Genomic DNA, 13,208 nt, shown 5'->3' with positions numbered 1-13,208 from the left:
TGTATCATTTAAACCAGTGGTTCCAAAACGTTTTAGCCCGTGACCCAAAAGAGAAATTAGATGTTTGTCCAGGACCCAAACTAAAATAGCAGATCTACAAGCTCAAGGACCACTTCATTTTGTTGAAAATGTATGCAAATCTTTTAATATATGTATATATATTTTTAAGCTAACAGGGGGTCCCTTTGAAAATGGGGGTCATGCAGTAGCCTGGGTTCCAGCCTGATTATCCAGCATTATGATACTTAGTTTCTTAACGTGCGAGTTACATTTTTACCCGATCATGGCCAAATTCATATCACTTTGGGGGTCTTTACATGAAAAGGTTTGAGCACCACTTTCAGAAAACTGATAGGACAGTCTATCTTCTTAGGACTTAGAAGAGATATAATAATAACCCTCTAGTAGGGATGCACCGAAAGGGAAATTCTTGGCTGAAACCGAATACCGAATAGGATTAATATTATATATCTTTTTTCCTACCATTGCCGTACCTTAAAGCTACCTGATTTATGGCAAAAGAAATGGTTATGGCAAAACTTAAATAATAATCACTTATGGGTCCATAAAACATGTATTCAGCTCTTTTGAATGCATTAATTGCATACACTATTCAGTGATATATTTTCTGCCTATTCGGGCCGAAACCAAATAGGCAGAAAATGCATTTTTATCCATTTTCTGCCAAATATTTTCTGCGGCCGAATATTCAGTGCATCACTACCCTCTAGCGGCAGTGATGACAGACTATTTTATGATGAATGATGAACAGGAAAAATTGCCGTCAATCAATTCATTTTGGCTATTTTGCAAATTTGCTAAACATTTGAACTAGATGCCAGGAAAAAATGTGGTTAAAGTCTCAAGTCTGAAACATACCAACAATGTGACACGAAGAATCATTATTCCAAAAGACATTGCTTGTGTATTCCAACTCAGTTCATTCAGTCTAGTCTACTATAACCACAAGGTCACAAGGCAGAGCAAATACAACCAATAGAAAATGCAAAAACGACTCGCAAAATTATAATAACGCTACAACTCCCATGCATTTTTTTTGTTTAGTTTAATAAACAAAACTGATTTAAAGCTGCTATAAGCAATATGTCAAAGTTATGACTTTTTAATTTTTATTCAGACAGACAGCAATGAGTAAAACGCTCCCAAAATGATTTAGACTCGGGGAAAAAAACAGGTCGAAATGAGTAACCAATCAGGAAGTAGACAAATGACAAAGCTTCTAGGAAAATCTTTGAATGCAGATTGCGGCCCCTAGATGTGTCAGAGACTAAATCTTTTTGGGAACGTTTTACCCATTGTTGGCGGTCTGAATTAACCTGACTCCGCCAGATGGGGCAGCAGAGAGTACACAGGGTTCCCCCCCCCCCCCTCCTGCTCCCATCTGGGAACTCTCAGGCAGACTTGATGCTCCGGCCACCAAAACGGCCGGCGGCAGCTAGAGGTGGGATCAAGGCATACACAGTCCTGTCTTGATAAAAAAGACATTAAAATGTGCTTATAGCAGCTTTAAAATACAATGAGGAATGAACTTAAGATGATGCAGGAAGGAGAAAGAGACGGAGGAATGGAGTGGACACAGGGACACAGAGGTAGTGGACACAGGGTCACAGGGACACAGAGGTAGTGGACACAGGGTCACAGGGACACAGAGGTAGTGGACACAGAGGTAGTGGACACAGCGACACAGGGTCACAGGGACACAGTGGACACAGAGGTAGTGGACACAGAGACACAGGGACACAGAGACACAGAGGACAGAGCGACACAGAGGACAGAGCGACACAGTGGACACAGAGACACAGAGGTAACTTGCCTGTGGGGAATTGCATCAGAGTTTTAGACGGAGAACGTGCATCTGTGGAAGAGAAGACCAGAGTTGCAGAGACAGAGACAGACAAAGAGTAGCAGAGACAGAGAGACAGACCAGACAAACAGAGACAGAGAGCGAAATCAGTTGGTTAGTTTAAAGATGGGAAAAGGAAAAGACCCCCCATTGCCAAATGAAGCCTTCAGGGACGTAAAGTCTCACATAGGCAGATGTAGATCTGTCTGGTGACATCTAAATTCAATGTACCGGCTTGTTTACCACCCAGTTCAAGCCACTACGGTGACTTTAGAATGTAGATGTCACCAGACATATTTGGTAACATCTGGCTACTCCTAGGATCAGCACGTCCCAAAAATCTATCATTTATATATAGGCAGCTCAAGGTTTTATTTGGCAACAGGTTTGGGACAGAACAAGTCAGATAAACAAAGCATCAGCACTTATTGTAAGTGGCATAATTACAACAGACACGTTGCCGCCGCTACAGTCCTGTACAAAATGCACCCCCCCCCCCCCCCACTGCCCTATGGGGACCTCCAGGACATGCTCCCTCCACCTTACACCAGACGGCGAAACACCCGCCGATGCACAGCCACACTAGAACATGCTCTCGACCCCCCAGGCTCTAAAACACGCACATTGGACAGAACTCTTCTCCACACTGCTGTCCAGGTGTGGAACAGCCTACCAGAGCATGTAGTGGACTCCATCACAGACAATGGAACAGCCTACCAGAGCATGTAGTGGACTCCATCACAGACAATGGAACAGCCTACCAGAGCATGTAGTGGACTCCATCACAGACAATGGAACAGCCTACCAGAGCATGTAGTGGACTCCATCACAGACAATGGAACAGCCTACCAGAGCATGTAGTGGACTCCATCACAGACAATGGAACAGCCTACCAGAGCATGTAGTGGACTCCATCACAGACAATGGAACAGCCTACCAGAGCATGTAGTGGACTCCATCACAGACAATGGAACAGCCTACCAGAGCATGTAGTGGACTCCATCACAGACAATGGAACAGCCTACCAGAGCATGTAGTGGACTCCATCACAGACAATGGAACAGCCTACCAGAGCATGTAGTGGACTCCATCACAGACAATGGAACAGCCTACCAGAGCATGTAGTGGACTCCATCACAGACAATGGAACAGCCTACCAGAGCATGTAGTGGACTCCATCACAGACAATGGAACAGCCTACCAGAGCATGTAGTGGACTCCATCACAGACAATGGAACAGCCTACCAGAGCATGTAGTGGACTCCATCACAGACAATGGAACAGCCTACCAGAGCATGTAGTGGACTCCATCACAGACAATGGAACAGCCTACCAGAGCATGTAGTGGACTCCATCACAGACAATGGAACAGCCTACCAGAGCATGTAGTGGACTCCATCACAGACAATGGAACAGCCTACCAGAGCATGTAGTGGACTCCATCACAGACAATGGAACAGCCTACCAGAGCATGTAGTGGACTCCATCACAGACAATGGAACAGCCTACCAGAGCATGTAGTGGACTCCATCACAGACAATGGAACAGCCTACCAGAGCATGTAGTGGACTCCATCACAGACAATGGAACAGCCTACCAGAGCATGTAGTGGACTCCATCACAGACAATGGAACAGCCTACCAGAGCATGTAGTGGACTCCATCACAGACAATGGAACAGCCTACCAGAGCATGTAGTGGACTCCATCACAGACAGTGTCAGAAAAGACAAGGCAGGTATTAAAGCATTAATTACAAATATAGATATAGCAGACATGCCGCAGAAGAATGGAAAGAAAGCAATCATCTTTATAATTAGGAAACGGATGAAACAAAGGGCATTATGTTTAGTCTTGTATTTGGAAGTGTATAAACAAGAGAGCAAAACTGATGTTATCTGCCCTGTGCATTGTCTTTTGTTTACAAAATCTAAAGTGCCCATGTTGAATGCCAAAAACACAATCAATCAAGTTGAAATAAGCATAGAGTACATGCTCAGATTCCCTTTCTAATAAACAAAAATACCTCAAGAATATAATAAACATTTATCAAAATACGGCTATATAGAGCATAGCTGTTTTGCAGCCATTTTGTGTACTGGCTCTGGTTTCACAGATAGAAAGCCCATTCATTCAGCCCATGGATATTTCTGAAGATATTCATATTAATTATTTTAAGCCTGGAACCAAGCCATCCAGGGCCAGGCTCCTGTACTGGTGAATTATGACCAGACGTGCCGTTATCTTTATTGCACTGTAAACCAACAGTGAATCAGAAAGGATTAACAATAACATGAACTATGTTTGTTGGCATCAAAGACATCAGTGTGAAGCACAACTCTGGCTTCAATTACAATACACAAAGTAACCCTCTCATTCGACACTAAATGACAGCAGCTGTGAAATGAATACCAAAATCAAACGGGACACTTTGCAAGACATATCTGAGGTTTTGTTCATTCCACTGATGTGATAACCATTAGATCACACCCGATGATTATTCAGAATAGATTAGGGCTGTGAAGGTACAGGAGTTTATTGCATGGTTCTGCCATATTTATATACGAGGGACTGCGTCTGTGCCTGGAGCCAATCTCACAAACTGCCCGACCAATCAAGAAAGCCAAATGTGTCTTGTGCACACTGCCAGTAGGTAGCCTCGGTCCCAGCCTTACTCATTTGCGAAGAGAAAAGCCTGGTCACAAAACCTGAGTGGGGGACAGGACTCACCTCCACCCACCTCTACCCACCTCCACGCACTTTCAACCACCTCCACGCACTTTCACATCCACCCACCTCTACCCACCTCCACGCACTTTCAACCACAATCACCTACCTCCACCCACAATCAGCCACCTCCACGCACTTTCAACCAGCTCCACCCAACTCCACCCACCTCCACCCACAATCAGCCACCTCCACGCACTTTCAACCAGCTCCACCCAACTCCACCCACAATCAGCCACCTCCACGCACTTTCAACCAGCTCCACCCAACTCCACCCACCTCCACCCACAATCAGCCACCTCCACGCACTTTCAATCAGCTCCACCCAACTCCACCCACAATCAGCCACCTCCACGCACTTTCAACCAGCTCCACCCAACTCCACCCACAACCACCCACCTCCACCCACCTCCACCCACAATCACCCACCTCCATCCACAATCACCCACCTCCACCCACCTCCACATCCACCCACCTCTACCCACCTCCACGCACTTTCAACCACAATCACCTACCTCCACCCACAATCAGCCACCTCCACGCACTTTCAACCAGCTCCACCCAACTCCACCCACAACCACCCACCTCCACCCACCTCCACCCACAATCACCCACCTCCATCCACAATCACCCACCTCCACCCACTTTCACCCAACTCCACCCACTTTCACCCACCTCCACCCACAATCATCCACCTCCACCCACCTCTATGGAGTGTGTCTTGAGTGTACAGGGTTTGAGGTCAGATATAACATGGAATGTCAGAACAGGTCAGCTCCATATATGGAGATCTAAGGGTGGCAGCGGGGACAGTGTCTTGAGTGTAACTAATCCATTAGAATATGGAGATCTAAATCTCTAAAGATCTAAAGATCTAAATATTAAATAAGCCAGTATAAGCCAAGTGAATGTCTCTGATCGGGCTGTACCCTCGCCCAAATGTGGGGTCATACATCATAGACGACCATGTGTCACAACTCACAAGCTGGTCACATGGTAGTCCTAGATCCACATTAGTCGGGATGCAGAGATTCACATGATTCAATGCATTTCTTACAGCGGTGGGGAAAAGCAACATGTCCCTGCATTTCAGCCGTTAAATAATAGCCGATAACTGCTAATGTTGCGGCATTCACGTCGTTTTCACGGTCGATAGTCTTACACATATTACATCTATTAATGGACCATAGATGTACTGTACGGTACTTTATGCCCTTATAATTGGTGATAAATGCCTGTTCATACATTATGGTATGTCATACATTATGGTATGTCTATATTTCAATATTAATGGTTCATACTCATCAACATTTTTATCAAATTTGAACTACCGGTATATCTACTTTTTTATTCTTGAATCTAATGTCAGTCCACAATGCAACACCTTGCAACAAAACCGTTTTAGGGGTGCTGATGTGCGCTGGGTGCCTAGTGGTTAAGGCGCAAAACGCATATAGGCTCTAATGCAAGCCTGACAGTGAGTCGTGCGGTTGATTCCCGAGCCCGGCAAACTTTGCCGAGTGTCACTACTATTTTTAATGACCATTGCAGCGGTCAGGACTTACCAGTTGCAGACTGGTGCCTTTGGGGATAATGGTAACTTGCAAGGAGTTGCATTGGTGTGGACTGGCCTTTAGTTGTAGCCCTCTACTCAAAGCCTGAGTGCAGTGCTGCTATGACACCCTACATTTCTCCTCTGGTCAAATAAAGGGCTGTCTGTCTAATGTAGTTATTGTCCCATTCCTAATCAAGGTTTCTAATCAAAGTTTCTCAGTTTTTGTCCTTTTCTCCTGTCTAGGTGCCAGCACTGAGCAAACCTGCTAGAATTACACCAGTAACAGAGAGAGACGTTTGACATTAGGAATATAACAGGCTGCAGCAGTTCCCAAACATTTTTGGCCATGCACCCCTTGTTACCTCCAGACCTAGCTGACGCACCCCCCCCCCCCCCACATGTAAATAAAAATTGCATAAGCTATATAGAGACATATATTACCTATATATACACATATATGCACATATGAGCCCGAATATGGAATATATATGCAGCATAGGCTATATTATGCATATATTGGCAATTTGGCATAATATGTTAACATATTTAAAATAAAACCATAGCACCACCATTAACCTTTTCATGTCACGCACTCCCTAGAAGGCGCTCGCGCACCACAAGGGGTGCACACACCACAGTTTGGGAACCATTGGGCTAGGGCCATGACTCAGAATTCACGATAATTTGCCTCAATGTATTTAAAAAAAAGGGAGGGGGGGGGAATAAAATAGCAGATCTACAAGCTCACAGCGTGTCACGTCATGTGTTTTTTTTTTTTGCAACATAGTATAATTAAGTGGTTACTCAGACCTAATCGATTTAGTCGATTCCAAAAGATCCATGTGTCGATATACTGTAAAATCAATTTAAAGAAAAACATAATTCCCGATAACCTAAGCAACATAAAGTACGTTATTGATTCTAAACTTCGGTTTCAATTTCAATGTGTTGAAACTAGGCTAGATGTCTTTGGTTACAGCCAGATGAATTTAACCCACTTAGACCCGAGGCCCATTCTAAGATTCTAAGAAAAAGTCTTCTAAATCCTAACAGTTTTCTGAAACCCCCCCCCCCCCCCAGAAGCAAAGATTTGAGTTAAAAACGTTCACTCTGAAAGAATATATATTCAAATTAGATTTGTGCCACATTTTCTTGATTTTTCAAAAAATAGCAAATCTACAAGCTCATAGCTAAATATCTAAACTATAACAAAATGCTTAAAACACCAAAAGGGGTTCCCGTTCTAAATGGGTTTAACAATTTGACTCAAATCCGATTCACTCACTCCCGACTATGGATGGGATGGATGCAGAATAACATGATTATCAAGCTCTATTGAAGCCTAGCTCAACAAGATAACCACATGACAGATCACTCACAACAGTGCTGGGAAAGTGTGGTGGACACATTGACAGAATAAGCCTTACACTTTGTTGCGCACCATAAGTAGCTACAAGGCCGTTCCAAGCGACGGCGTGGAACAAACTTCCAGTGTACCTTCGACAGGTAGCCTCTGTAGACATTTTTAAAGCGCAGCTCAAGACCTACTTCTACACTCTTGCTTTTAAATGATCTTTAAATTCCTTGTTATCCATGTATTCACTGTATTGCATTACTGCTATTATTTTGTATTATGTTGTATTATTATTAGTATTATTAAGTTCACAACAAGAACACAATGTAAGCACCTTGGATAAAGGCTCAGTTGATCACTTTTGAAAAGCTCTTTGCTATCTAGAGGTTCACACCCCTATATAGCTTGCTCAGTTTCCACCCTCTCCACCATCTCTGAAGCCATCTCTTGCCACCATCTCTGACGCCATGTTTACACTGTAAACATGGCGTCAGCGTGACTTACGCTGAAGAAGGCTCTCGGGCCGAAACGTCCTTACTGTTGTTTGTTGCTGGGGGGGAAACAAAATAAAGCTTTAATCCTTCCAGGATACTACGCGAGTGCTGGTATTCTTTTCTATGGACTGTATCTTCCAGAACCGTGCACCCGTGACATTATGACGTGGAAATACTCAACAGAGTGCTTGCTTTTGCCTTCTTCTTCAAGTTACAGTGTAAACTTCACACTGGCAGCCTGCGGAGCACCAGGTCTTATTTCTGGTGCATCCAGTTTGGGTGGAATCAGATTTGAACCACTTTCCCAGATGGTTTGAAATGCCATTTGAAATGCCAAATGCCATAAAATCCCATTTCTAAAGAAAGATGTGTCTCATGCTGGCTGGGAACTTGGACACTGAAGCCTGATTTATACTTTGTCAACACATTGTGAGCTTGTAGATCAGCTATTTTCGTCATAGTATAAATCAAGTCAACCATGACTCACACTCATGTCATTACAGAGTTCCCTTGGCAACCCATGTTATTTTTCTAATGTGTTTCCTCCCCTATCATTACCATTGTATTTAGTATAGCACCAAATCACTACAGAACATAACACAATTTATCTATACTGGCACTTTTCATTTAGTGCAGTAGAGTAGACCTATGTTATTTTATTTATTTATGCATAATTGTTTTCATTTTCATTAGCCCTGCTGGTTTCTCTCCTCTGCCCATTTCAATCCAACACACAGAGAACCTAAATTTACTTGTCCAATTTCAATAAAATATCAGGTTATGAACAGCCTAAAATGTAATTATTAAACGACAGATGGAAATTCCAATTTTTTTTATGTACCATCTCTTGTATGCATACTGTAGTATAGCACTTCAACCTTTCTGCATGTGAAGCTTAAAATAGTATGAACTTTGACTTAGATGTACATTGAGCAATTGTGTCGTCTCTTCACAGTTTCCTTCCTTAACAGCACAACACAACTTCATCTTTTAAAACACATCTTAAAACTAGGATTGGGTATCTTTTGGGTTTCATCCAATACCGGTGCTAAACAGCGCCTGCACCAAAAAGGCACAAAACGATAGTATGAATGCAAAATTTACAAATTGCAATCAATATTATTTACATGGACAACTGAATTCCCCCCTCTGCAGTATTGACCTTCGGTATGATGTGCGTTGTACTACTGGGGTAACTTAATAAAGTTAGTTGAAATTAGCCTAAATGTTACTGTTAGAGCAGTGTTGTGTACTATAGTCACACGTGGTGTGTGTGTGTGTGTGTGTTCATAATGATGCTTCTGTTGCCTGTAATGTTCGGGTGACAAATTTACATTTCAGCACCAAAATGAAGCTCTGAAATCTACAATGGATTCACTGCAGGTGGAGAAGAACAGGGTTAAGCCAATATCACTGGGATTGCAATTCAAGATGACCTCAATACCTTCATACCTGTCAAACTACTTCTCCAAAGTGAGTGACACCAACTGCCACAAAACGATAGGGAATGACAACGATCTGGTACTAACCACAGCCACAACACTAGAAGGAGGAACCATGATCTAACTGCTACCACCCACATTTAGAACAAACATGGGACACGTGCTCTCTGCCACCAAAATGTGGAATGTGGAACTCAAAATTAAACATCAGGAGACTGCTGAACTACCAGCCAGTGTCTTATTCAACATGGCAATTTACAATACATCTAAGAAGGAACTTATCAAATATTTACCCATTTCTAGTGCATAGAATAAGAATAGACCACTTTACAAGATTATAATTAGACCCCAGACCCCGCTTTGAGAGCCAGCGGTCAGCATGACTCCTCCAACCAACACAAGACTTCTCCAAACATTAAATTCACAAAATGCAATCTCTCTCATTTTCATTTTAAAACAATTCTGAAACTACAAAAATGGGGATTGGCGAATGGTGTGTTGTGTAGAACTGGGACAGAATGTGCCTCCAATGCCTGAGCAACCATGAGTGCAGTATAGTAGAAGGGAAGGAGCCTGGAGGTGCATCAATTCCTTCATCACCACTACATCTACAAGACTCAATTGTAAAAGAAAGAAAGTCTGTCACCTAGCTGGCTCTTTGAAACTCTATAGGGGCTCAAATGGGTGTGCGGCTGAAAAACGTGAGCTAATGTTTCACCTGCTGCTATCTGCCCATCAGGAGAAAAGAACTGCATGTATGTCTGCTGTCAAAAGGCGTCTCCACTCCCTCTCGGCCATACCAAAGTAACCAAACTATGACATAACATGTGCTGAGAAGAGTACAGCTAGACAGCCTCACAGCTCACACAAACACACATAGTATTGCTATACTTTTGTGAGGACATCAACATTTGGACAGCGATCTTTATTTATGAAGGCTTTTTTTTTACTTTAACCCTAACCGTCAAGTAAAAATAAATAGACGATCTACAAGCTCACAACACGTTGACGCGTTGTGAACTCAACTTGTAGATCAGCTATTTTTGGTCGGCAACACCCAAGTATAAATCACGCATAACTACAACGCTGACCCCTAAACCTAATGTCTAAATGGCAAATGCTAACTAATGCCTACCTGAATTGTAATAGCTGATTTATAAGCTCACAAGTCACAGCCAGCCAGACCACAGATCAGCCATTAACATTTTTGAGGTTATCTTTGACGTGACAACACCATCATGCAACGAAGTCTAAAATAGGTCTTATGTCATAGTGGTTACTGCGAGAAACAGACAGTGAAAGAGGTGGTGAGAGAGCGAAAGATAATGAAAGAATGTACGAGGCCAAAAGATAGAAGAGAAAAAAATAGTTAAGAGGCAGAGGTAAACCAAATTAAATTAATGGAGAGTAAGAGTGAATACAAGATGAATTAATTAAGTTCACAACTGTACCCGGGAGGGGAACCAGAGAAAGGTTATTATGGTTTTGCATTTTTTAATTAAATTCAGTTTTGTTTAATTAGATTTTTAAAGCGGGCTTGCAGAGGCTTAGTTGTATTTTAGTTTCATATTACTAGTTTTTAGGCTTTGTAAGGGCTCCTTTTAAAATTGTCAGATTTTTTTTCTCCCTTTCTCTCACATCAAATCTTCAGTTTTACATAACTACGATGTCCTTGGCCGGTGGCCAGAGTGCGCACAATGACATTTGAGCTCCATGACATGACATGGCATAGGAGACATGGCTTGGGGTTATACATAGAAACATACATATACGTAGAAGTTGTTAACCGCCAGCCTCTCCCAGGCTGGCCCCTGAAAACAACCCAAGACACTCGTCTTCCCACTTAACTGGACCCTATGGAGGATATCCTGTGTTTTACGGACTAAACCCAAAGGGACCACTTCACCCATTGTCAACCCATATTCATATTGTTGCTGTCGGGCAGACACCTCTGATCTCCATGATCTAACCTTGTGTTTTTTCATAAATTAACGCCCTACTTGATCACAACATCACAAAAAAAAAAACATTGAAAGTATCAGATCTACAAGCTGGAAACACGGCGCGAAGCGACAAGTTTTTAGCTTGTAGATCTGCTACTTTTGAATTTCAACCCTGAAAAGTAACAGTTTCCACACGACATACATTGCTGTGTACTCACTTTGTGTTTCAGAGGGCTGTGGGCAGTTTAGAAATCTGCCTATGCTTTAAACTTTAAAGGTTTTATGAATGCAAAAAAGAATGGCTTCGATTTCAGCATGCCAATATTCCAGGAAGATAAAGGCTGTAGTTTCCATTAGGAAATAATGTGGATTTATGAGGACCAATTATAGGAACATAAGGTTGAAAATGGGTGGTACTTTAAGCATATTCACAGTGTGTGTGTGCGTGTGTGTGTGTGTGTGTGTGTGTGTGTGTGTGTGTGTGTGGTGTGTGGCATGTGTGGGCATGAACTGGGCATGAATTCTGAGCTCTGTGTTGCTTCACTCAGACAATGCGATACAGGTCTCACCCCGAGAACAAACAAAAAATCAATGCAGCACAACCAATGCAATCAACTCTAAACCAACGCAGTTTCACTTTTTATACAGTGCTCTGCATTTTTTCTCCCCCATTTAGTGGTTGTCTACTGACTCTACTCGACTGTTTTGACTGGGTGAGTGAACCACCAGGGGTCCAAATAGAACAGTTTGTTACTCTGAGAGTGAGGGTGTCAACAATAATTGTTCAAATTTCAATTTGTACACTCTCAATAGTTACATTAACACTGAGGGTTTTTATAGTGTAGATTGGGGTCCATGAAATAACCAATTGACCATATGCACACCGCAGCCATCTTGCCATTAACCTAATGGCCAGTTGGTAACTAGGTGCAAATTCCCATTGACAGCCCATATCTAAACAGAAGTTCTATCTGATTGTATTAAACGTCAAACTGTATTAACACAATCAGTGATGGAAGTTCTTCAAAATAGGAGCTCTGGGGTGCCAGAGTTGTCTGTGTGCTTTTACTCTGAAACCCACGACCCGGAAACAATCTACTAAAAATGTTTACTTTACATTGCAAGCTTACATTGCGATCGTTTTAATTTATACAATATATGATCCAAAAAGCGTTCATATTTTGCGGGAGACGGAAAAGCTTGAATTAACCTCTATCTGCAAAGTGTGTGTTTCATAAAAATCCACTGTAGACATGTTATGACTAGCTACTTTCTGTCCATGCAGATGATTATGTTGTAAGTGTTGGTGTTTGGAAGTGCTCGTTGGATATCACTGAACGGCCTTACGGCCACCCATTTTGAATTTGCACATAATGCAAGGCAGTAGGACGTTGCTTTGCTGAAAGCGAGTGCTTCCAAACTGATGGCAAGATGGTCGCGGTCTGCAAAAGGTCAGTTGCACACTTTGAGTTACAGACCTGTTTTAAATCAGATGTTGAGAAACAGTGGTCTCTACTCCCCAATGTGTTCTGTTCTGCCAACCAGTGTTGCTATATTTGCTTATTTATATAAGCAACTTTGGGCTTTTTTTTTGTTTTTTGTAAGGTTGCTTGCTTGCCTTGCTTGGGCTTGTAGAAGTAGATTCTTATTTTGGGCTTGCTGTGAAATATTAAACCAGTGGTTCTAAAACATTTTCATGTCAAGGACCCCCAAATGAATACGTACTATTTGTCTACAGACGACCCCTACTCGTTTCTCTCGTAAAACGTGCCAACACTGCTGCCCACCCACCACTTCATGGTCTTGGGAGGGTGGACGCTACGTGTCTCCT

The 13,208-nt window shown here is 42.6% G+C and overlaps 1 protein-coding gene across 2 annotated transcripts in view; it reads right to left on the bottom strand.

The window, feature by feature from the left end:
* The window catches only part of LOC308328507 (uncharacterized protein), a 51,601-nt gene that overhangs the window by 31,486 nt on the left and 6,907 nt on the right, over nt 1-13,208 (bottom strand). Inside the window, exon 2 of one of the 2 annotated variants that reach the window (XM_080782371.1) lies at nt 1,835-1,876. The exons of the other annotated variant lie outside the window; for it this stretch is intronic. Within the exon in view, the coding sequence (XP_080638497.1) occupies nt 1,835-1,876 (42 nt within the window). The remainder of the gene's footprint in view (nt 1-1,834; nt 1,877-13,208) is intronic. 2 annotated transcript variants of the gene reach the window in all.

Source organism: Protomyctophum bolini (genome assembly GCF_963924005.1).
Source record: "Protomyctophum bolini genome assembly, chromosome: 14".
NCBI classification, from domain to species: Eukaryota; Metazoa; Chordata; class Actinopteri; order Myctophiformes; family Myctophidae; genus Protomyctophum; species Protomyctophum bolini.
The sequence above is the reverse complement of the archived record's forward strand: the minus strand, read 5'-3'. Positions and strand labels throughout refer to the sequence as shown.